The following is a 23,035-nucleotide window of genomic DNA, read 5'->3' on the forward strand; positions in this document are numbered from 1 at the left end:
ATGGTATGAGAGAGTGTCAGTGGTAATATCATTGTGTTCTTGTCGGTCAGTGTTAGAGGATCTGTGTAACAGCTGAGGCTTAGCCTGACAGTTAGCCTGTCCTGGACCAGGCTAGTTTCCCAGCATAAGTTGCCAGGGTAACTGAGTTTGAACTATTTTAAGTTTGCTTTATGAAACAGAATCCACCAACAATAAGTCTGACTAACCAAAATAAGCCTGGCTTGTATTCTAATCTTGTTTTATGGAACAGCTCTCTGGTCGTACGAATAAACCTGAAGAACACCATAAACGTACTCGGTTACTAACGTAACCTCGGTTCTCTCTAGAAGAGGGAACGAGTACTTGCGTAAGATATCTTACGCTAGGGGAAAACCTCTTTTCCTCGAGATATTGAAGCCAAAAATTATCCTTAATTTTGCAATAATGTAAAACGCATTGCAGCAGCATGCAGACATGGGCGAGACAGCTCGCGCGCCCATTGGCTGCTCTGCGGCAACTGCACCAGCCTATCGATAGAGGCTCCTCATGACGTCAGAACCAATGAGGGCGCTTCGCGCCCATTACGTCATGTCCCGCCGAAATCGGGTGGGGCCAGGGCTATAAATACGGCCCAGAGAGGCTGGTTTGGTCAGTTTTTCATCGCTGAAGCGAATCAGAACATGACACATGCACGGCAAGATACGCAAGCACTCGTTCCCTCTTCTAGAGAGAACCGAGGTTACGTTAGTAACCGAGTACGTTCTCTTACGAGAGGTCTCTCGTACTTGCGTAAGATATCTTACGCTAGGGGAACACAATGTAAAACGCCGTGCGTGCTTGAGACATAACACTAAAGTCCCAAGGGCAGGTGCCCGGGGCTCATACAGTGCCTAATCACAAGGGACTCACAGAGAATCCGGGATGAGGGGCTAGAATAGCATCATTCCTGTAATATTGAGCTCTGATAAGAGCATGTTATATCAAGTGTTCCACACAGCCAGGGCGAACTCAGCCTGGACTGGTAAATATGGGGGACTTACGTACTGCCCACAGAAGTATATAGGCGATCAGTGATCGACGCTCTAGCAGTTTCAGCATCCCGAGCCGATAGCATCGGGCGGGCAATACTGAAAAATTAAACCGAGAGCAACCTAGCTTGCAAAGCGGGAACCTCGAGGTTATAAAACCTTATAAATGTAGACGGGGAGGCCCAGCCTGCCGCCATACAGATATCTTGCAAGGCAATCCCACTGGACCAAGCCCACGACGAGGCCATGCCTCTTGTGGAGTGCGCTTTGACACCTATCGGGCATTGCAGGCCCTTGGATGTGTAAGCTAGCGCTATAGCATCAACTATCCACCTGGATAGACTCTGTTTTGACGCAGCTAGTCCCTTAGAACGTCAGCTGAACAAAACAGAGAGCTGCTCCGTCTGTCTGAAAACAGATGAGCGAGACACATAGGCTCTTAACGCCCTGACCGGGCAAAGGAAGCCTGCGTCCCCTTCCTCCTCAGATACCGGCAGGGCCGACAGGGAGATAACCTGTGCCCTAAACGGTGTGTTGAGGGATTTAGGAACATATCCGTGCTTTGGTTTGAGTATGACTCTCGAGTCATTCGGCCCAAACTCCATACACGTCGTGCTCGCTGAGAGCGCTTGCAAATCCCCTATGCGCTTCACTGAAGCGAGAGCCAGAAGAAACACTGTTTTGAAAGACAAGGGTTTCAGGTCTATTGACTGTATTGGCTCGAATGGGGCACCTTTCATGGCTTCCAGAACCGTGGAAAGGTCCCAAACGGGAACTGAGGGTGGTCTGGGAGGGTTCAGCCTCTTAGCTCCTCTGAGGAAGCGAATGACCAGATCGTTCCTTCCTAATGACTGGCCAAGCGGTGGTTCAGCGAACGCTGCTATGGCCGCCACATAAACTTTGAGCGTGGATGGGGTTCTGCCCTTATCCAGAAGCTCTTGTAAAAAGGAGAGAACCTCCGGCACCCCACAGCGTGAGGGTGAGGTGCCACTCGCTGTACACCAGCTAGTAAACACAGACCATTTTGAGGAATAGAGCCGCCTCGTAGATGGAGCTCTAGCCTGCGTGATCGTGTTTAACACTCCCGCTGGAAGGTTAACGGGTACCCGTTGATGGCCCACACATGTAGGGACCAAAGCTCCGGGCGAGGATGCCAGATCGAGCCGTTCGCCTGCGAGAGGAGATCCCTCCTCACCGGTATCGGCCACGGGGCGGTACTCGTCAGCTGCATCAGGACTGGAAACCAGACTTGGTTTGTCCAAAATGGGGCGACGAGTAGCACTGGGCATCCGCTCTCCCTGATTCGCTCTAACACCTGGGGTAGGAGCGTGACAGGAGAAAACGCATAGAGCGGGCAGCGGGGCCAGCGTGAGCCAGCGCATCCCTGCTCTTGGAGAAGAATTCCTGACAATGAGCGTTCTCTTGAGACGCAAATAGGTCTATTTCCGCTCTGCCAAATGTCCTCCATAGCATTTTGACTGTCTGTGGATGTAAAGACCATTCTCCTGTCGGCAGATTGTTTCTGGACAGTCTGTCTGGTCCCACATTCAGATGGCCGGGCACATGCGCTGCCCTGAGCGAGCGCAGGTTGTGCTGAGCCCAGACCAGGAGGCGTTCCGTCAGCCTGTGAAGGATTCTGGATCTGATACCTCCTTGGTGATTTATATAAGCCACCACTGACATGTTGTCCGAACGGACCAAGACGTGGTGTCTTTTTATCTGGGGACAAAAACGCCTCAGCGCGTTGTCGACTGCCATCATTTCCAGGCAGTTTATATGCAGAAGCTTTTCCCGTTCCGACCACTGGCCGAATAACGGTCTGCCCTCGAGCAGCGCTCCCCATCCCGAGGTTGAGGCGTCCGTAGACACCACCTTCACACTCGAGGAAGTCCCCAGGCTTACACCTGACCGGTACCAGTCGGTCACTGTCCAAGGTTTCAGAGCTGCGACGCATTTCTGATCGACCTTGAGGTGCGCGAGACCGGAGGTCCAAGCTCTGCGCGGCGCGCGCTTTCAACCAATACTGCAGCGGGCGCATGCGAAGCAGACCCAGCTGAAGCACCGAGGATGCTGAAGCCATGAGACCCAGCATCCTTTGAAACTTTTTGAGCGGGACTAAAGTGCCGTGGCGAAAAATCTCTGTCATGCGCTGAATACTTAGTCTGCGCTGCGGCGACAGCTGTGCTGTCATAGACAGCGAGTCCAGATCTGTGCCCAGAAAAAATATTTTCTGACTGGGAGACAGTGAACTCTTTGCCCAATTGACTGTGAGACCTAAATTCTCGAGGTGATCGAGTAATATGGTCCTGTGTTCTATGAGCTCCGACTGTGATCGAGCTAGAACCAGCCAATCGTCCAAATAATTCAGCACTCGTATGCCTCGGAGCCTGAGGGGTGCGAGCGCTGCATCCATGCACATCGTGAATACGCGAGGTGCCAGGGATAGGCCGAATGGCAGGACTGTGAACTGATATGCCTGGCCCTCGAAGGCGAATCTCAAAAATCGCCTGTGACGTGACGCTATTTGTATTTGAAAATAAGCGTCTTTCAGAGCTATCGACACGAACCAGTCCCCTTGGCAAATTTGCGAGAGGATTTTCTTGGTCGTGAGCATTCTGAACCGTCGTTTCAGAAGTGCTTTGTTTAGTCGTCTTAGATCTAAAATGGGTCTGAGACCCCCGTCTTTTTTTTTTTTTTTTTTGGGTACCAGAAAATATCTGCTGTACATGCCCCCTTCGCTCTGAGCTTGTGATAGGGGTTCTATAGCCCCTTTGCTCAGTAACTTCGCTATTTCGGCCCGAAGTAGGTGTGCTACTTCCTTTTTCACCGTAGTATCGATTCGCGCCGCTTTGCGTTGCGGGCGTCGACCGAACTGTAGCGAATAGCCTCTTTCTATAATGTCTAGCACCCACTTCGAAAACCCCGGGTAGCCTTGCCCATGCGTTTGCACGAATGGCTAGGGGTTGAATGCGAAGCGCGCTCTGGTCGCTCAGCGACAGAGGGGCTTCAGTGTGCTGCAACATAAGCGTCGCGCTTATGACATTTGAGGCAGGGGGCGCGCTGATAACAGCGGGCAGATTGCCCGCGCTCAACTCCTCTGCGGTGGTCAATCGAGAGGGGGAGGGCTGGGCGAGTCCCGTAAGACCTGTCATGTCTATGTGTGAATGTGGGCGTGGGATAGCGGGCACATTTACAACACTGAGAGCATTGTCTGCCTGAGCAGAGCGAATGCATGTTGGTTTCGTTTTACAGAAACCTTGAGACATGCAGAACGTAGTGTTTGTGGGCACTGGGCAGTGGGCACATTTACCACATTTAATGCGCAATCGATCTGGGTCGATTTCATGTGCGCGAGCCCTGTGTGACGGGCTGTGTTTCTGTGTAGGAATGAGCACTGGGCATTTTGTCTACACTCATAACACCATCGGCCGTGGCCGGAACACCAGAAAATACACTCTATGGGATTTATCTGGGTAGCCGTAAAGCGGCGTTTGTGTGCAGGCAAGCGGGCTGTGTCGCCGACTTGTTTACTGCAGAATACACTGGAACAGTCGCATTTACTGGAACTGAACGAGCGAGAAGTTGCCATAGAAACAGAGAGCGTCAACATGCTGGCGTTTGTTTGCAGGCGTGCGTGCATTACAACAGGCTCGCTCACTGCAGTATGACATTTCCAGTCGCCCGAACTTCAGAGGGGAATGAGAAATAGAATTCGGCCCGGCCGCAGCGGGACATTAACACTCTTTTCTCCTTTCGCCAGTGACGCACGGGAACCATAGAAACGGTGTTTGGGTGCAGGCGAGCGGGTTGTACAACGCGCTCGTTGGCTGCAAAATGCACATCTGCAGTCGCCTTTCAGGGAACTGACAGAGCGAAGCATTGGAGGCATAATTAATCTGCCGTTAGACCGAGATTCGAACTCCGGTCTCTCGTGTGAAAAACCTAAGATTCCGCCACTGAGCTACAGGGGGGAACACAAAGGCTTTCAGATGCACGAGCATATAAGAGCGTCAACATGTTTTCTTCGGCGTTTGCTTGCCGGCGCTGCAATATTTATATTTCCAGTCGCCTGATCAGGGAACTGAGAAATGTGTGAGAAGTTTCAGGTCAGTCCAGCCTCGGCGGGACTAAAACGCTATTTTCTCCTTTCGCTGGTGATTGACGCGTGAATGGGGCGCAGAGGCAGGGTAGCTTTCTTGTACGTAAAGAAAAACTAACCCCGACCGTCCGCTTCCAGCCTCCCCTGTGAACGGCGCATTTTGCGCGGCTCGAACAGAGGGAGAGAGAAAGCTAGCCCCGTGACCGTCCGCTCCTGACATCCCCTGTGAACGGCGCGGTTTGCGCGGCTCGAACAGAGGGAGAGCAGGTATCATCCTCCAAGCAGGCAAGGCAAGCGGGCGCACCGGCGAGCTTTGCGGGTTGGGGGGGAAAGGGGCGTCTTGAAAAAGACGCCCGGCTCTTTTAGTGCAATGAGAGTGTGTGTCGCGGCGGCGAACACACACACATACACAAAACACAGTAGAAGAGAAAAGGATATGTACGCCGGAAAGCGTCAGCAGAAATGGCGACTGAAGGCGGCGAGATGTCGACCAGCAGCTTCAGATGCACTAATCCCGCTGGGTGCTTGACTCAGACGGCGCGGCTTCCTCTCAGGATCCAGCGATGCGAAGGCCCCGATATGTTTAGTCTTCCGCTTCTTGATTCTCGCGCCGCGCGTTTGGTTGTCATGACAATGGCGTAGTTTAGAGCGACACAAGATCGCGTTCATTTACACTGAACAAAACAATATCAGAGTCATCTTTGACACTAGGGGCTGAGGCGGGTCAGACCCGGCATATTTTAAGTCTGCTTTCATGCGGCATTGTGTCTTTCCACAGAACTTTGAGCAGACACAGAGCCGCTTTAGAGCAGCCTTAACTCGCTGTGTAAAGATGCCTATAGAGACAGTTAAAGGGGAAAAGCTGGAAATAACATTAATATTATTTTCACAATCAGTCACAACAGTATGAGCAGAATTACACTCATATTAAACACAGTTTAAAGTTCAGAGACCTACAGAAACTGAAGCTGAATTTAAGACTCATTATCTGATGATCTCAGACAAAATATCCACACACACACACACACACACACACACACACACACACGGTGTTACTGAACCTGGTACAATTTACTTATATTTCTAGTGAGTAAATCAGCCATTTGAACTTTAAATAAAAATATGATGATGAAAATCGTTAAACTATTCTTACCACAGTGTCTCCAGTTTATAATGTGGATCATCCCTCAGATCCTCTAACAGCTTCACTCCTGAGTTTCCTAGTTTATTCCCAGACAGATACAGATCTCTCAGGTGTGAGGGGTTTGATCTCAGAGCTGAGGCCAGAGCAACACAACCTTCATCTGTCACATCACAGCTCATCAACCTGTAGAGAACAATGACACACATTAAGCCCATATCCAGAGATAAACATGACACTAGTGTTGTCACGATACCAAAATTATTGTTTCGATACCGATACCAAGTCAAGTATTGCGATTTCGATACTTTTTCGATACTTTTCCTGAAAAGGGAGAAACACTCTCAAATATCATTGCTGTGCTTTATTTTAAAACCGGGACAACATTCTAATCATATAATTCGGCCAGCGCTCATACCTGTATTTACTTCCTGTTTTCGGTCGAAGACCACAGTAGTCGATTGTCGAGTTCTCCACTGTTGCTTAGTTACCTATGATCACACGCGTGAACTCGACAATCGACTACTGTGGCCCTCGACCTAAAACAGGAAGTAAATACAGGTATGTGCGCTGGCTGAATAAACATAATGTTTATTCATAATTTCCACATCTACTGCAGTCAGATTCACCGTGTTCACTCTGAAAGGAAACACTCACAATGGCTGGGCACTTGTAATGACACATCAAGGATGTTAAGAGGCTAAAAGCAGGTTTAAAACTTGCCCCATTGAAGTCAACAGGGTGCACATTTTAAAAAGAGGATAACATGGTGTAGGCAACACCGATTTCTGTCGTTGTTCTCTGTACTGACAGCACTCCACATTTACAAAAAAATGAGCTCAATGTTAAAATTGACCAGAGTTCTCCTTTAACATGAACCAACAATTAATGAACAATATTCTACAGCATTTATTAATCTTAGTTAATGTTAAGCTCAACATTTTATAAGATATTTTTAAGATCCAAAGTTGTATCTGTTAACATGCACTGTGAACTAACATGAACACTAATATTTTATTAACATTAATAAAGGCTATTGCTCTCTGTTAGTTCATGTTAGTTAATGCATTAACAAATGAGACCTTATTGTAAAGTGTTACCAAAAATGTAATACAATTATAATAAAATGCCTCAATAATGCAAACAACTCATTGGATAACATTGGGCTGCATATAAAGAAACAAAATGCATTTTTCTTTTGCTGGATGTCTATTGTCTATTTGCATATCAGTAAAGATTTGTTTAATACAATGCACATTGAATTTGTCATTTCTACAACTTTTATAGCACTTCAATTTTGTGAGCCTGACATATTACATTTATTATCATTAGCACTCCATGTTCAAAGATTTACTAGCTGTCAGTTCATCTCTTATACGCTGCTGCCATCTAGTGGTTTTAGTTGTAACTCTAAAAGTATGGGGAACTGCTTAATTAATGTCTGTTTAGTAATTCATATTTTATCCTTCATTTGCTCTCCAGAAGCCATATTTGAGCACACACACACACACACACACACACACACACACACACACACACACACACACACACACACACACACACACACACACACACACACACACACACACACACACACACACACACGTAGATTCCTTTAAATGTTAAGGGGAAGATTAAAAAAGAGAAACTGGATCTGTGAATTCTCACAGAATCACAATTGAATTCATATCTTGATACTCAGTCAGAATCTTATTAACCTGGAGTCCCAGTCTCTGTCACAATAACCATATATGTAATGTTTTAGGCCTATTGGCAGACATCCGTTTAAAATGTAGGCAATGGCATATAAAGAAGCTTTTCTCCATCTCCACTTCAGTTTCTCAGCTTGCACTTTAATTATTGATTAGGCTACAGTGTTTCCTTTAGGATTTTCTTTAGCAGTGGGGGGGCAGGTCTGTCCGAACAACCACCTGGGTCAAAGATTTTACCTGGGTCAAAAATGGTCTTCGGTGGCCAACACTTTAAAAAAAAAAAAGCTGTGATTTTACCTATGGATTTCATAGCTTTGTAAGATAAAAATCCTTCTTTAATAGATTATTTTGGTATATAATCATATCAATATAAAAAAGCAGGGAGAAAAAGTAGCATTAAAAAGTTTATTTTAACTAATAGTCTTATTTTCTACCATCTACAATTGAATAGGCTACCATTCAGTTTAAATGCTGTAGTTTATTAAGGCTAAATCTTGCTAACCATATAGGCTGTACTAAAGGGGGTAAGCACACCTTACGTTCTTATTTTAAGGTGTTCTGTAAATTATTTTTTTGAAACACTTTACAATATGGTTTGATTTAACATTAGTTTATTACTAACATGAACCATGAGCAATACATGTTACTGAATGTATTCATCTTTATTAATCTTAATAAAAATACAGCTGTTTATTGTTTGTTCATGTTAGTTCACAGTGCATTAACTAAATGTTAACAAATACAACTTTTGATTTCAATAATGTAGGCTATTAAATGTTGAAATGAACATTAGCAAAGATTAATACATTCTGTAGAAGTGCAGTTTATTAAAAGTTAATGTTAACTAATGTAGTTATAACTAGAGTTTAATAAATGGAACCTTATTGTAAAGTGTTACCGATCTGTTATACACCGATTCAGACGTCTCGTGAGTTCAGTGTTGGAAAGATCAGTCGTTTAACCATTCATTAAAACGTGGAACCTTGCTTCACAAAGAGAGTGCTCACACACACTAGTGATGCTCCGATTGATCGGCCGCCGATCATGATCGGCCGATATTGGCAAAAAATAGCTTGATCGGCAACCCCCAAAAGCGCCGATCAAAAAAGCCGATCACGTGACGTAAATAACTCGCGCAACTTTTCCGCATGCGCGGCAACACAACAGCAGAGCAGAGCTTGCTTAACAGTGGCAAAATGAGTTCTCCTATGACGGCAATTCAATGGCAATTATAAACGAGCGCACAACTGATGCTGGCGCGCGCGGTAAATGACATTCACGAGAGGATAACAGATCTACGCGCGAGGAAACGGGAACTCGCGAGCTCATTCAAACCCTGCGCGGTGCGCATGACATCTCTGCCCTCGCGCGCGCGCATGATCATTCCCCACACTCTCGCGCTTGATCTCCTCTCGCCTGCTGATTTTGCTCGCTCGAACACTTTTATTTTTGGCAGTCGAGGGGCGGGACTTACTGTTTTAATAACCTCAAATGTCATTGTCATTATTTTATTTTTTGGAAATGATGTAGTTAGTTCCTCAACTACATCCATTGTAGTCTGCCTGACCCCTCTTTGTTTTGAAAAATTATACTGTGCCTTATTTGGAAAAGGTGGCCTACAGTAGCCTTATGTTATCTTGTTTTCTAACTACAATTAAATAAATATTGGTGGTTCTTCAAGATTTTCTTGACTCTAGCATATTTCCATTCTGTGATCGGCAGTGATCGGCAATCGGCAGATCATGATTTTGGTGATCGGTAATCGGTGATCGGCCCCAAAAATGCTGATCGGAGCATCACTAACACACACACACACACACACACACACACACGACCAGAGGACGCTCTCTCTCTCTCTCTCTCTCTCTCTCTCTCTCTCTCTCTCTCTCTCTCTCTCTCTCTCTCTCTCTCTCTCTCTCTCTCTCTTTTAAACATGCACCCAGCTGTCACAAGCGCAGCAGTTTATCTACATTACACACCGGTCAAATAAGACTTTGGCGGGACAAAAATTCGCTTTGGCGGCCGCCAAAAAAAAAAATCTTCGATCGGGTCAGTTGCACAAGTGCGCCTAAATATCTTTTCATGGTCGCACACAGACATATTTAGGCACAAATGCGAGTGAAATGGTCGCACTGTAGCCTAGAGCCCTAACGTTACCGTGGCGGGCCGCCATTAACTAATCAACATAGAGGAAACACTGGGCTACTTCTGTACTGGTTTGTGCTTGGCAAAGATGTTCAGATATCTCTATGCCTAGTAGATCTACACCAAACGCTCATTAAAAAAGTTTTGCGCAAATCTGTAATGGAAACGCCATTAGTGACAGTTTCATGTGAGAGTAACGTATGATCTTACCTCAGTATCTCCAGTTTACAGTGAGGATTCGCCAGTACAGCAGAGAACAGCTTCACTCCTGAGTCTCCTAGATTATTATATGACAGATGCAGAACTCTCAGGTGTGAGGGGTTTGATCTCAGAGCTGAAGCCAGAGCAGCACAACCTTCATCTGTCACACCACACCTCCTCAACCTGTAGAGAACAATGACACACATTAAGCCTATATCCAGAGATAAACATGACACTTAAAAAATAACATAATCCTGTCAATATGAAATATATACAAATACTCATTAGTTCACATTGTGAAAATTCATCAGTTAGGATTAGGGGATTGATTATAGAGTTTGTAGAGTATAAAAATCATTTCTTTTTTTTTTGTAAAGCATTTTTTATTGAGCACCAGTAATACAGGGCATGTACATATACATGAATACAAAAAGCAACAGTTGTAGAAACAATGCTCATATTTTCTAATAGTAACAACTCCCCCCCTTAGTGTAGAGTATCTTCTATCTGTAATACCGAAGATGGCCATTGCAGCGTTAGGTTGGAGGTCGATGTTAAGAGCCTCTGACAATGTTTTGAAAATCATAGACCAGTAGGTCGTGAGGGCTGGACACAACCAGAACATATGGGTTAAGTTGGCAGGAGTGTTACGACACCTGTCACAGCTAGCATCAATGTTAGGATATATTTTAGCCAATTTCACTTTCGAGTAATGAATACGGTGTAGAATTTTGAATTGAATTAAGCTCAACTTGGCACAGGAAGTGCTGTCATTTACTCTTAGTAGAGCGTTGTGCCAAATGTCCTCCTCTAATTCTAGTTCCTCCCCTAACTCATTCACCCAGTCTGCTCTAATCTTCGCAAGATTTGTGCTTTTAAGACTGGTTATCAGTAGTGGTGTGAACCTACACTGGTCTCACGGTTCGGTTCGATTACGATTATCATGTCATCGATTCAGTTCAATTCGATATCACAATGCATCGCGATGCACCGCATCCTCAATTTTAAATTTGACTTCAAAAGTGATGTGTGCGCGCGTGCTCGCAGTGACAGAAACAGTGACATTCCAGTTCAAGTTTCAAGGGAGTAAAGCTTGTTTATGCCATTAAGAAAAGGAAAATCTGTCAAATACATTTTGTTTTAAAGAAATGTTCATTTAAAAGCAGCGCTCATTAATCAGTGTATTGTGTTACCATAGAGATGCGCGCATCAACCGTCGCCGAGTCCGCTGTTGAAGGTGACGATCATCCATTTATAATCACGCGTAACAACACAGAATAATTGTAATTTGACCATCGGGTGCGGATACTTAAATCAGAGAAAGTTATTGGGGCGGGCGGATGATTTATTTTTGGCTGTGGATTCGAGTGACGTTGGAGCTCATCCGCGCATCTCTAAAGCACTCAGACTCCGCCAGGCGTTAACAGCTCGGGGTGAAAACAGCTAACGTGGTTTATGAAGTTAGTGGTATTACCTCCTGCATATTCTATTTGTGCGTGACATGAGCGCGCACAGTGCGTGTTTTCTGCAGGTCGTGCTTACCAGGTTGTTCATAAAAGCCGAAATGTGCCCAGATGTAGGCTTTAAAAGTAGTTGGGAGCATTTTTAATTTTCTCTCACTCGCGTCTCTCCTCCCTCTGCCATTGTATGCTACCGCGACAAAGCACATACGCCACAAATGACGTCAGAAAAGCGTCAGTACATTATAATCGGTTATGGTCTATTACTGAACCGATACCGAATCGTCCTCTTCTGCATCGCGATGCATCGTAGAAACGGTAAATTTTGACACCCCTAGTTATCAGGCCATATATCCTTGAAATATTTTTTTGGGAATTGACTGCGGGTTCTAACAAATTCTCTAAGCCCGAGGGTGGTGGTGTGTATGGAAAGTTAGAAAAATGGTGCTGAAGGAAGTGGCGGATTTGAAAGTAACGAAATAGGCTAGACCGCGGTAGACTAAATCTGTGCGACAAATCATCAAAGTTTGCAAAAATGGAGTTTGTGTACAAGTCTTTAAAATAGAGAATGCCTCGCCTTTGCCAAAGAGTGAATTCAGAGTCTAGCATTGCCTGGGGGGAAAGGTGATTATTGTGTATGGGACTTAAATGAAAAAGGTTTTCACATTTAAAGTTCTGTCTAAGTTGAAACCAAATTTTAAGGGTATTTATGACTACTGGATTATTAGTGTATTTCATAATATGGGCGGGCAGGCTGGAGGTGACCAGGGCTTTAAGAGATGTTGAGGTGCAAGATGCAGCCTCAAAGACGCACCAGTCTATGTCAGGGGTATGTAGCCAATGTATGATTTTTTGAACATTTGCGGCCCAATAATAGTAGCAAAGATTTGGAAAAGCTAAGCCACCTTGGTCTTTAGGTCTTTGTAGTAATTCTAACCGTATTCTAGGCTTTTTCCCATCCCATAAAAATGAGATAAAAGCTTTATCGAGGGACTTAAAAAAAGATTTAGGGAGATAAAGTGGGATACACGCTGCATGTCCCTTGTAATATTAATGCCCAAGTATTTAAAGCCATTTTTAGACATTTGGAATGGTAAAACATCATTTTGTATTTGAAGGGCCAGATCATTAACAGGATAACATTCACTCTTACTAAAGTTCAATTTGTACCAGAGAAAGCCCCAAATTTCCTCAAAGCATGGGTAATATGAGGGGTGCCCAGAGCAGGGTCTGATACATATAATAATAAATCGTCTGCATATAGAGATACTCTATGCTCCCTCCCCCCCCTGTGTATTCCACTAATTGATGGTAAAGTGTTGAGTGTAATAGATAAGGGCTCTATGGCCAAGGCAAATAGAAGTGGGCTGATTGGACAGCCCTGGCGAGTACCCCTTGACAGCTGGAAATAGTGTGAATGTTTGCCATTTGTTACTACAGAGGCTTTTGGTGAGCTGTATAGAAGCTTAATCCATGAAATGAAGTTAGGGCCATAACCAAACTTCTTTAAACATGCCAATAAGTATCCCCACTCCACCCTGTCAAATGCCTTCTCTGCATCAAGTGCGATAACCACCTCGGGGACCACACTAGATACAGGAGAGTAAATTATACTTAATGGCCGGTTCAGATTACACGATTTTTTTGTCTTATGCGAAAGTCACTGTGTCAGATTACACGATTTTGACTCCTAAAATCGTGTCGTGTCGTGGACAAGAACCATGTCAGACTACACGTTTCTTCCAGACCAGTCATCGCGTGCCGTCTTTGAAGACGCGCGTGAAGGCGAAACTAGTAGCGCCTGACTTCCGGAAACGAACGTAAACAAACAATGGATGAAGCGGCGATTTTAGTATTGGCTGTCTTGTGTTCAGAAAAAGATTAAAAAAAGAAAGAAAACCCGACAATGGACACTTTCCTGGATTGCACGAAGAGGACAGTATGGACTGTCAATCCTTCAAAGAGAACTTGAGGTAAAATATGTTTAATCTGTAAAATCTAGTCTATGTACATGCATACACACACACACACACACACACACACACACACACACACACACACACACACACACACACACACTTAAACTCACTCACATAATACACACACATAAACTCACTCATTCACACACACTCTCGCTCGCGTGCTCATTCACACACTCTTGCTCGCTCGCTCATTCACACACACTCACGCATTCTCACTCGTAACACACATACATAATCACACTCACACAAACAAGGTTAGCTTAATGCTAATTCCAGTCAGTTAACCGGGTTGCTGAAGTACTTCTGCTATTTTTCGCCAGCATTTTTCTTTTTTAATTCTGTCATGGTACTCTCTCGATGAAACATCATACAGGCAGGAGTACTGTTGCCACAGCTCCACGAACCTTTCCTCCATTTCATAATTCCACTTAGCAACACCATCGTCTCTATTTTGTTTCGGCATTTTTGAAAGCTGTGTATTGAAATGCGTCTGTGCTCCTATTGGTCAATGTCACACGTGATAGAACCCGTCGTGGAGGACCGAAAAAAAAATTAAACATGCTAGTCTTTTTGTCGTGGTGTCGTGAAGCATCGCAGACGCAACGTAGGCTGTCGCCCGCTATGACACACTATACGAGATGAAACAACGGGCGTACAGCAGCCCCTCTTGCATCAGTACCATACACCATGTTTAACTAAAAAAAAATATATATGATGCAAAGGAAAAGAAACTTCTGTTAAAAATAAAATAAAAAAAGGAGATCCTATGTTGCAAAAGTGTGGAGTTGTCCCTTACCCTATCCCTAATCTTAACCTTATCTAAACACAAAACCAGAACAAAGCCTATACTTGTCCCTCTCCCTGAGGCAAGCTGCAGGCTAAACACCATTTCCAAGAGCTTCTGGTAGCACATTCTCTTAATATTTAGGTCTGGGGGGGCTCCCAGTTATTTTTAATATTCAACAATAAATCCTCTCAACATTCAAGTGAATTAAAGAGAAAAAAAAATTATAAAAAAAATTAAATAAATATATATATATATATATATATATATAATAATGGAAAAAATAAATAAATAAATAAATAAATAAATAAAAAGGGGTGAGGTGGTTGGGAAACGCAGTAAAAGTCAACCACTGAACATTCACAGAGGCCAAAGCCTGTTCCCCTTATTGTAAAAATCATTTCTATGGAAAGTCCCCATAAAACATGTAAACCCAACGTGTGTGTGTGTGTGTGTGTGTGTGTGTGTGTGTGTGTGTGTGTGTGTGTGTGTGAGTGAGCTTAATGTATTTGTAAACATTTTAAGGAACGTGTGTGTGTGTGTGTGTGTGTGTGTGTGTGTGTGTGTGTGTGTGTTAGCAGGGGAGGATTGGGACGATTCTAAGGGTCCAGCAGAACTCCATAATTTCCTGGATGATTTTGGTATTTACTTTGAAGAGCCCGACCGATATATCGGCGGGCCGATATTAGGCATTTTTCAAACTATCGGTATCGGCATTTATAATGGCCGATAAATGAATATTTAAAAAAATAAAATAAAAGCGGACGAAACACCCTTCAACCATGTTATGAGTGTTGGCGCTGCATAGTTTGTCCACCAGAGGGCACTCTACAAGGAAGATCGCTCGGGCTAGAGGAGTGGTTACGAACAGAGTCCAGAGTTCACCTGAGTCGGGAGACGGCAGCGCCGGATGATTCTGTCAGCATTAAAGACTTTTAAAATAATTTAACTCGCGTTCATGTTTGAATGCCTTGTGTTTGTGATGCAAAAGACTATGCGCGCTAACCATTACCATAGTAAACATAGTAAACACTTGAAGATACGCATAGTGTAAAAACATAGTGAACGCTTGAAGAAATCAGACCAATCATAAAGGCTATCACAGTCATGTTTTTATTGTATCTGTCAGTAGCCTACGTCTCGTCTCTTTATACCGGACTATCATGATAAAATAAAGCAACTTTTTTTTCGGGAGCTTCCTCTGTTTCTCTGACTGAAAATATCTGTATGGGAGTCGAGAGAGTGCTAAAGCTCCTCAGGTCGTATTTTTGGTGGCATATATTTGTAGAAATGATCATTCTTTCTAAATGTGATGTAAATATGTCCTGTAACTACCAGATAAACAGAAACAGACGCGACTGAAGAAGTAAGTGTGTCCTCTACCTCCTCTTTCTTTTGTGAAATAGACCTAACGGTAATTTATTTCTGAGTGACTAATGTGCAATTTTGACATAAATTAATTCATTATGATCAATGTATCACTTTTTATTGTAAACCTGTGGTAAAACATCGATGCTTGGGTTTTAAATATTCAAGTAAATAACAAAAATGCCAGCAAACGGCCGCTTTTATCATGTTTGTTTTCAACGCGGTTTCCAGTGATTTCTGATTAGTTTTCTGATAAAACTTCCATTTGTTGGTGAAATGATGGATTAGTGTGACGTTGTTCCAGAGAGGCGTGTTACGGGCGTGTTTTAGTGAAGCGCTGTGGAGCTTCTGGCCCGACAGTGGAAACACAGGCCCGAGGCTATTAGCCCGGCACGGCCCGTTTAAAGCCCTGGCTCGCACTGGCCCGACAGTGGAAACACAGGCCTGGTGCTATTAGCCCGGCACGGCCCGTTTAAAGCCATGGCTCGCACTGGCCCGACAGTGGAAACACAGGCCCGAGGCTATTAGCCCGGCACGGCCCGTTTAAAGCCCTGGCTTGCACTGGCCTGACAGTGGAAACACAGGCCTGGTGCTATTAGCCCGGCACGGCCCGTTTAAAGCCCTGGCTCGCACTGGCCCGACAGTGGAAACACAGGCCCGGTGCTATTAGCCCGGCACGGCCCGTTTAAAGCCCTGGCTCGCACTGGCCCGACAGTGGAAACACAGGCCCGAGGCTATTAGCCCGGCACGGCCCGTTTAAAGCCCTGGCTCGCACTGGCCCGACAGTGGAAACACAGGCCCGGTGCTATTAGCCCGGCACGGCCCGTTTAAAGCCCTGGCTCGCACTGGCCCGACTGTGGAAACACAGGCCCGAGGCTATTAGCCCGGCACGGCCCGTTTAAAGCCCTGGCTCGCACTGGCCCGACAGTGGAAACACAGGCCCGAGGCTATTAGCCCGGCACGGCCCGTTTAAAGCCCTGGCTCGCACTGGCCCAACAGTGGAAACACAGGCCTGGTGCTATTAGCCCGGCACGGCCCGTTTAAAGCCCTGGCTCGCACTGGCCCAACAGTGGAAACACAGGCCCGGTGCTATTAGCCCGGCACGGCCCGTTTAAAGCCCTGGCTCGCACTGGCCCGACAGTGGAAACACAGGCCCGAGGCTATTAGCCCGGCACGGCCCGTTTAAAGCCCTGGCTCGCACTGGCCCGACAGTGGAAACACAGGCCCGGTGCTATTAGCCCGGCACGGCCCGTTTAAAGCCCTGGCTCGCACTGGCCCGACTGTGGAAACACAGGCCCGAGGCTATTAGCCCGGCACGGCCCGTTTAAAGCCCTGGCTCGCACTGGCCCGACAGTGGAAACACAGGCCCGAGGCTATTAGCCCGGCACGGCCCGTTTAAAGCCCTGGCTCGCACTGGCCCAACAGTGGAAACACAGGCCTGGTGCTATTAGCCCGGCACGGCCCGTTTAAAGCCCTGGCTCGCACTGGCCCAACAGTGGAAACACAGGCCCGGTGCTATTAGCCCGGCACGGCCCGTTTAAAGCCCTGGCTCGCACTGGCCCGACAGTGGAAACACAGGCCCGAGGCTATTAGCCCGGCACGGCCCGTTTAAAGCCCTGGCTCGCACTGGCCCGACAGTGGAAACACAGGCCCGGTGCTATTAGCCCGGCACGGCCCGTTTAAAGCCCTGGCTTGCACTGGCCTGACAGTGGAAACACAGGCCTGGTGCTATTAGCCCGGCACGGCCCGTTTAAAGCCCTGGCTCGCACTGGCCCGACAGTGGAAACACAGGCCCGGTGCTATTAGCCCGGCACGGCCCGTTTAAAGCCCTGGCTCGCACTGGCCCGACAGTGGAAACACAGGCCGAGGCTATTAGCCCGGCACGGCCCGTTTAAAGCCCTGGCTCGCACTGGCCCGACAGTGGAAACACAGGCCCGGTGCTATTAGCCCGGCACGGCCCGTTTAAAGCCCTGGCTCGCACTGGCCCGACTGTGGAAACACAGGCCCGAGGCTATTAGCCCGGCACGGCCCGTTTAAAGCCCTGGCTCGCACTGGCCCGACAGTGGAAACACAGGCCCGAGGCTATTAGCCCGGCACGGCCCGTTTAAAGCCCTGGCTCGCACTGGCCCAACAGTGGAAACACAGGCCTGGTGCTATTAGCCCGGCACGGCCCGTTTAAAGCCCTGGCTCGCACTGGCCCAACAGTGGAAACACAGGCCCGGTGCTATTAGCCCGGCACGGCCCGTTTAAAGCCCTGGCTCGCACTGGCCCGACAGTGGAAACACAGGCCCGAGGCTATTAGCCCGGCACGGCCCGTTTAAAGCCCTGGCTCGCACTGGCCCGACAGTGGAAACACAGGCCCGGTGCTATTAGCCCGGCACGGCCCGTTTAAAGCCCTGGCTCGCACTGGCCCGACTGTGGAAACACAGGCCCGAGGCTATTAGCCCGGCACGGCCCGTTTAAAGCCCTGGCTCGCACTGGCCCGACAGTGGAAACACAGGCCCGAGGCTATTAGCCCGGCACGGCCCGTTTAAAGCCCTGGCTCGCACTGGCCCGACAGTGGAAACACAGGCCTGGTGCTATTAGCCCGGCACGGCCCGTTTAAAGCCCTGGCTCGCACTGGCCCAACAGTGGAAACACAGGCCCGGTGCTATTAGCCCGGCACGGCCCGTTTAAAGCCCTGGCTCGCACTGGCCCGACAGTGGAAACACAGGCCCGAGGCTATTAGCCCGGCACGGCCCGTTTAAAGCCCTGGCTCGCACTGGCCCGACAGTGGAAACACAGGCCCGGTGCTATTAGCCCGGCACGGCCCGTTTAAAGCCCTGGCTCGCACTGGCCCGACAGTGGAAACACAGGCCCGAGGCTATTAGCCCGGCACGGCCCGTTTAAAGCCCTGGCTCGCACTGGCCCGACAGTGGAAACACAGGCCCGAGGCTATTAGCCCGGCACGGCCCGTTTAAAGCCCTGGCTCGCACTGGCCCGACAGTGGAAACACAGGCCCGGTGCTATTAGCCCGGCACGGCCCGTTTAAAGCCCTGGCTCGCACTGGCCCGACAGTGGAAACACAGGCCCGAGGCTATTAGCCCGGCACGGCCCGTTTAAAGCCCTGGCTCGCACTGGCCCGACAGTGGAAACACAGGCCCGAGGCTATTAGCCCGGCACGGCCCGTTTAAAGCCCTGGCTCGCACTGGCCCGACAGTGGAAACACAGGCCCGGTGCTATTAGCCCGGCACGGCCCGTTTAAAGCCCTGGCTCGCACTGGCCCGACAGTGGAAACGCGGCTAATGAGCTTGGAAATCACAACGAACTTATTCTGCCTAAATAAAGTAATGATTACTGTATTTATAACTAGCATATCTGTAGTTCCAGTCTCTGCATTGTAAAATGTAAGTTAGGCACGCGAGGAGTGAACATTTAGACATAGAGAAAAAGTATCAAACACAGCCTGTGCATAAAAGTTAGCTTTACTTTTACACGTGTGTGAAATCCAAGTGTGCGTTGCTGACTTCGTTTAGCCGCAGCATTAACGAGTCACATAATGTATTTAGTGCATCACTAAGTAGTAGATTTTAGAAGGCAGGCAGCAAATGATGATTGAAAATGGTTTGTTGTAGCTTGATGGAATAGATGGATAGAATTAAAAGAGTGCAGGTAAAGGGATAAGCAAGTTGACATTGTAATTATAAGGTAGCTTATAACATTGACATTTGGCAGACGCTTTTATCAAAAGCGACTTACATTGCATTTCAAGGTACACATTTACAATCTTATCAGTTCTTCACACACACACACACACACACACACACACACACACACACACACACACACACACACACACACACACACACACACACACACACACACATTATTACATAATTGATTTATCACTGTCAATATTAATAATAATAGTTGCCTTTTTTTGTTCAAAGGACTTTAAGTTTCATATCTTAAGTTTGTATTTTTATACATTATATTTATCAGAACTTTAATATATTCTGTTCTGTTGTGACAATAAAACAAACAAGTTTATTTTTTAACTGCATTATCATATTATTTTAGTAAGGCTGAGGACTCTTAAATAACGACAAATAACTAATGTTAGGGAAATCTGTTCATGTTTTGTTACGCGTTTCTGGATTTAAAAAAAAATATATATATATCGGAATATCGGATTTTTAAATCACCAAATATTTGTATCGGTATCGGCCTTAAAAATCCTTTATCGGTCGGGCTCTATTACTTTGTAAAATAATCTTATAGGAAGAACGCTATAAAGAACGGGTATTCATTATAGTGTGTGTGGCAGAGCAAGACAGAGGAGAGAGAGAGAGAGGGACGAGTATAATTGTTATATAATTTGTATTGATCTCATACAAATGTCACACATCTACGTCCCTTCAGGACACTGACAATAAAGATGATAGTGACAGAGAAGACAGAAATTCTCGTAGCTCTCCTCAGAAAGACGATTGTTACACACACACACACACACACACACACACACACACACACACACACACACACACACACACACACACACACACACACACACACACACACACACACACACACACACACACACACACACACACACAGTTTGACATGGTGAATCTGACTGCAGTAGATGTGAAAATTATGAATTAAAATGAAGTTAATTCGGCCAGCTGTTTTCGGTCGAAGACCACAGTAGTCGATTGTCGAGTTCTCCACTGTTGCTTAGTTACCTATGATCACACGCGTGAACTCGACAATCGACTACTGTGGCCCTCGACCTAAAACAGGAAATAAATACAGGTATGAGCGCTGGCTGAATAAACATAATGTTTATTCATAATTTCCACATCTACTGCAGTCAGATTCACCGTGTTCACTCTGAAAGGAAACACTCACAATGGCTGGGCACTTGTAATGACACATCAAGGATGTTAAGAGGCTAAAAGCAGGTTTAAAACTTGCCCCATTGAAGTCAACAGGGTGCACATTTTATAAAGAGGATAACATGGTGTAGGCAACACCGATTTCTGTCGTTGTTCTCTGTACTGACAGCACTCCACATTTACAAAAAAATGAGCTCAATGTTAAAATTGACCAGAGTTCTCCTTTAACATGAACCAACAATCAATGAACAATATTCTACAGCATTTATTAATCTTAGTTAATGTTAAGCTCAACATTTTATAAGATATTTTTAAGATCCAAAGTTGTATCTGTTAACATGCACTGTGAACTAACATGAACACTAATATTTTATTAACATTAATAAAGGCTATTGCTCTCTGTTAGTTCATGTTAGTTAATGCATTAACAAATGAGACCTTATTGTAAAGTGTTACCAAAAATGTAATACAATTATAATAAAATGCCTCAATAATGCAAACAACTCATTGGATAACATTGGGCTGCATATAAAGAAACAAAATGCATTTTTCTTTTGCTGGATGTCTATTGTCTATTTGCATATCAGTAAAGATTTGTTTAATACAATGCACATTGAATTTGTCATTTCTACAACTTTTATAGCACTTCAATTTTGTGAGCCTGACATATTACATTTATTATCATTAGCACTCCATGTTCAAAGATTTACTAGCTGTCAGTTCATCTCTTATACGCTGCTGCCATCTAGTGGTTTTAGTTGTAACTCTAAAAGTATGGGGAACTGCTTAATTAATGTCTGTTTAGTAATTCATATTTTATCCTTCATTTGCTCTCCAGAAGCCATATTTGAACACACACACACACACACACACACACACACACACACACACACACACACACACACACACACACACACACACACACACACACACGTAGATTCCTTTAAATGTTAAGGGGAAGATTTAAAAAGAGAAACTGGATCTGTGAATTCTCACAGAATCACAATTGAATTCATATCTTGCTACTCAGTCAGAATCTTATTAACCTGGAGTCCCAGTCTCTGTCACAATAACCATATATGTAATGTTTTAGGCCTATTGGCAGACATCTGTTTAAAATGTAGGCAATGGCATATAAAGAAGCTTTTCTCCATCTCCACTTCAGTTTCTCAGCTTGCACTTTAATTATTGATTAGGCTACAGTGTTTCCTTTAGGATTTTCTTTAGCAGTGGGGGGGCAGGTCTGTCCGAACAACCACCTGGGTCAAAGATTTTACCTGGGTCAAAAATGGTCTTCGGTGGCCAACACTTAAAAAAAAAAAAAAGCTGTGATTTTACCTATGGATTTCATAGCTTTGTAAGATAAAAATCCTTCTTTAATAGATTATTTTGGTATATAATCATATCAATATAAAAAAGCAGGGAGAAAAAGTAGCATTAAAAAGTTTATTTTAACTAATAGTCTTATTTTCTACCATCTACAATTGAATAGGCCACCATTCAGTTTAAATGCTGTAGTTTATTAAGGCTAAATCTTGCTAACCATATAGGCTGTACTAAAGGGGGTAAGCACACCTTACGTTCTTATTTTAAGGTGTTCTGTAAATTATTTTTTTGAAACACTTTACAATATGATTTGATTTAACATTAGTTTATTACTAACATGAACCATGAGCAATACATGTTACTGAATGTATTCATCTTTATTAATCTTAATAAAAATACAGCTGTTTATTGTTTGTTCATGTTAGTTCACAGTGCATTAACTAAATGTTAACAAATACAACTTTTGATTTCAATAATGTAGGCTATTAAATGTTGAAATGAACATTAGCAAAGATTAATACATTCTGTAGAAGTGCAGTTTATTAAAAGTTAATGTTAACTAATGTAGTTATAACTAGAGTTTAATAAATGGAACCTTATTGTAAAGTGTTACCGATCTGTTATACACCGATTCAGACGTCTCGTGAGTTCAGTGTTGGAAAGATCAGTCGTTTAACCATTCATTAAAACGTGGAACCTTGCTTCACAAAGAGAGTGCTCACACACACACACACGACCAGAGGACGCACGCTCTCTCTCTCTCTCTCTCTCTCTCTCTCTCTCTCTCTCTCTCTCTCTCTCTCGCTCTCTCTCTCGCTCTCTCTCTCTCTCTCTCTCTCTCTCTCTCTCTCTCTCTCTCTCTCTCTCGCTCTCTCTCTCGCTCTCTCTCTCTCGCTCTCTCTCTCTCTCTCTCTCTCGTTCTTTTAAACATGC

The 23,035-nt window shown here is 45.3% G+C and overlaps 2 protein-coding genes and 1 long non-coding RNA gene across 4 annotated transcripts in view; 1 reads left to right on the forward strand and 2 right to left on the reverse strand.

Moving 5' to 3' along the window:
* LOC309481069 (uncharacterized protein) overlaps positions 1–23,035 on the reverse strand; it is a 384,000-nt gene that overhangs the window by 192,889 nt on the left and 168,076 nt on the right. Inside the window, 2 exon segments of the mRNA XM_082145806.1 lie at positions 6,260–6,433; positions 10,315–10,488. Of these exon segments, the coding sequence (XP_082001932.1) occupies positions 6,260–6,433; positions 10,315–10,488 (348 nt within the window).
* The window catches only part of LOC309481084 (NLR family CARD domain-containing protein 3-like), a 190,732-nt gene that overhangs the window by 98,555 nt on the left and 69,142 nt on the right, over positions 1–23,035 (reverse strand). The window lies entirely within an intron of this gene.
* The window catches only part of LOC309481172, a 238,649-nt gene that overhangs the window by 33,253 nt on the left and 182,361 nt on the right, over positions 1–23,035 (forward strand). The window lies entirely within an intron of this gene.

The sequence above is a fragment of the Leuciscus leuciscus genome (genome assembly GCF_965113295.1).
Source record: "Leuciscus leuciscus genome assembly, chromosome: 18".
NCBI lineage: Eukaryota > Metazoa > Chordata > Actinopteri > Cypriniformes > Leuciscidae > Leuciscus > Leuciscus leuciscus.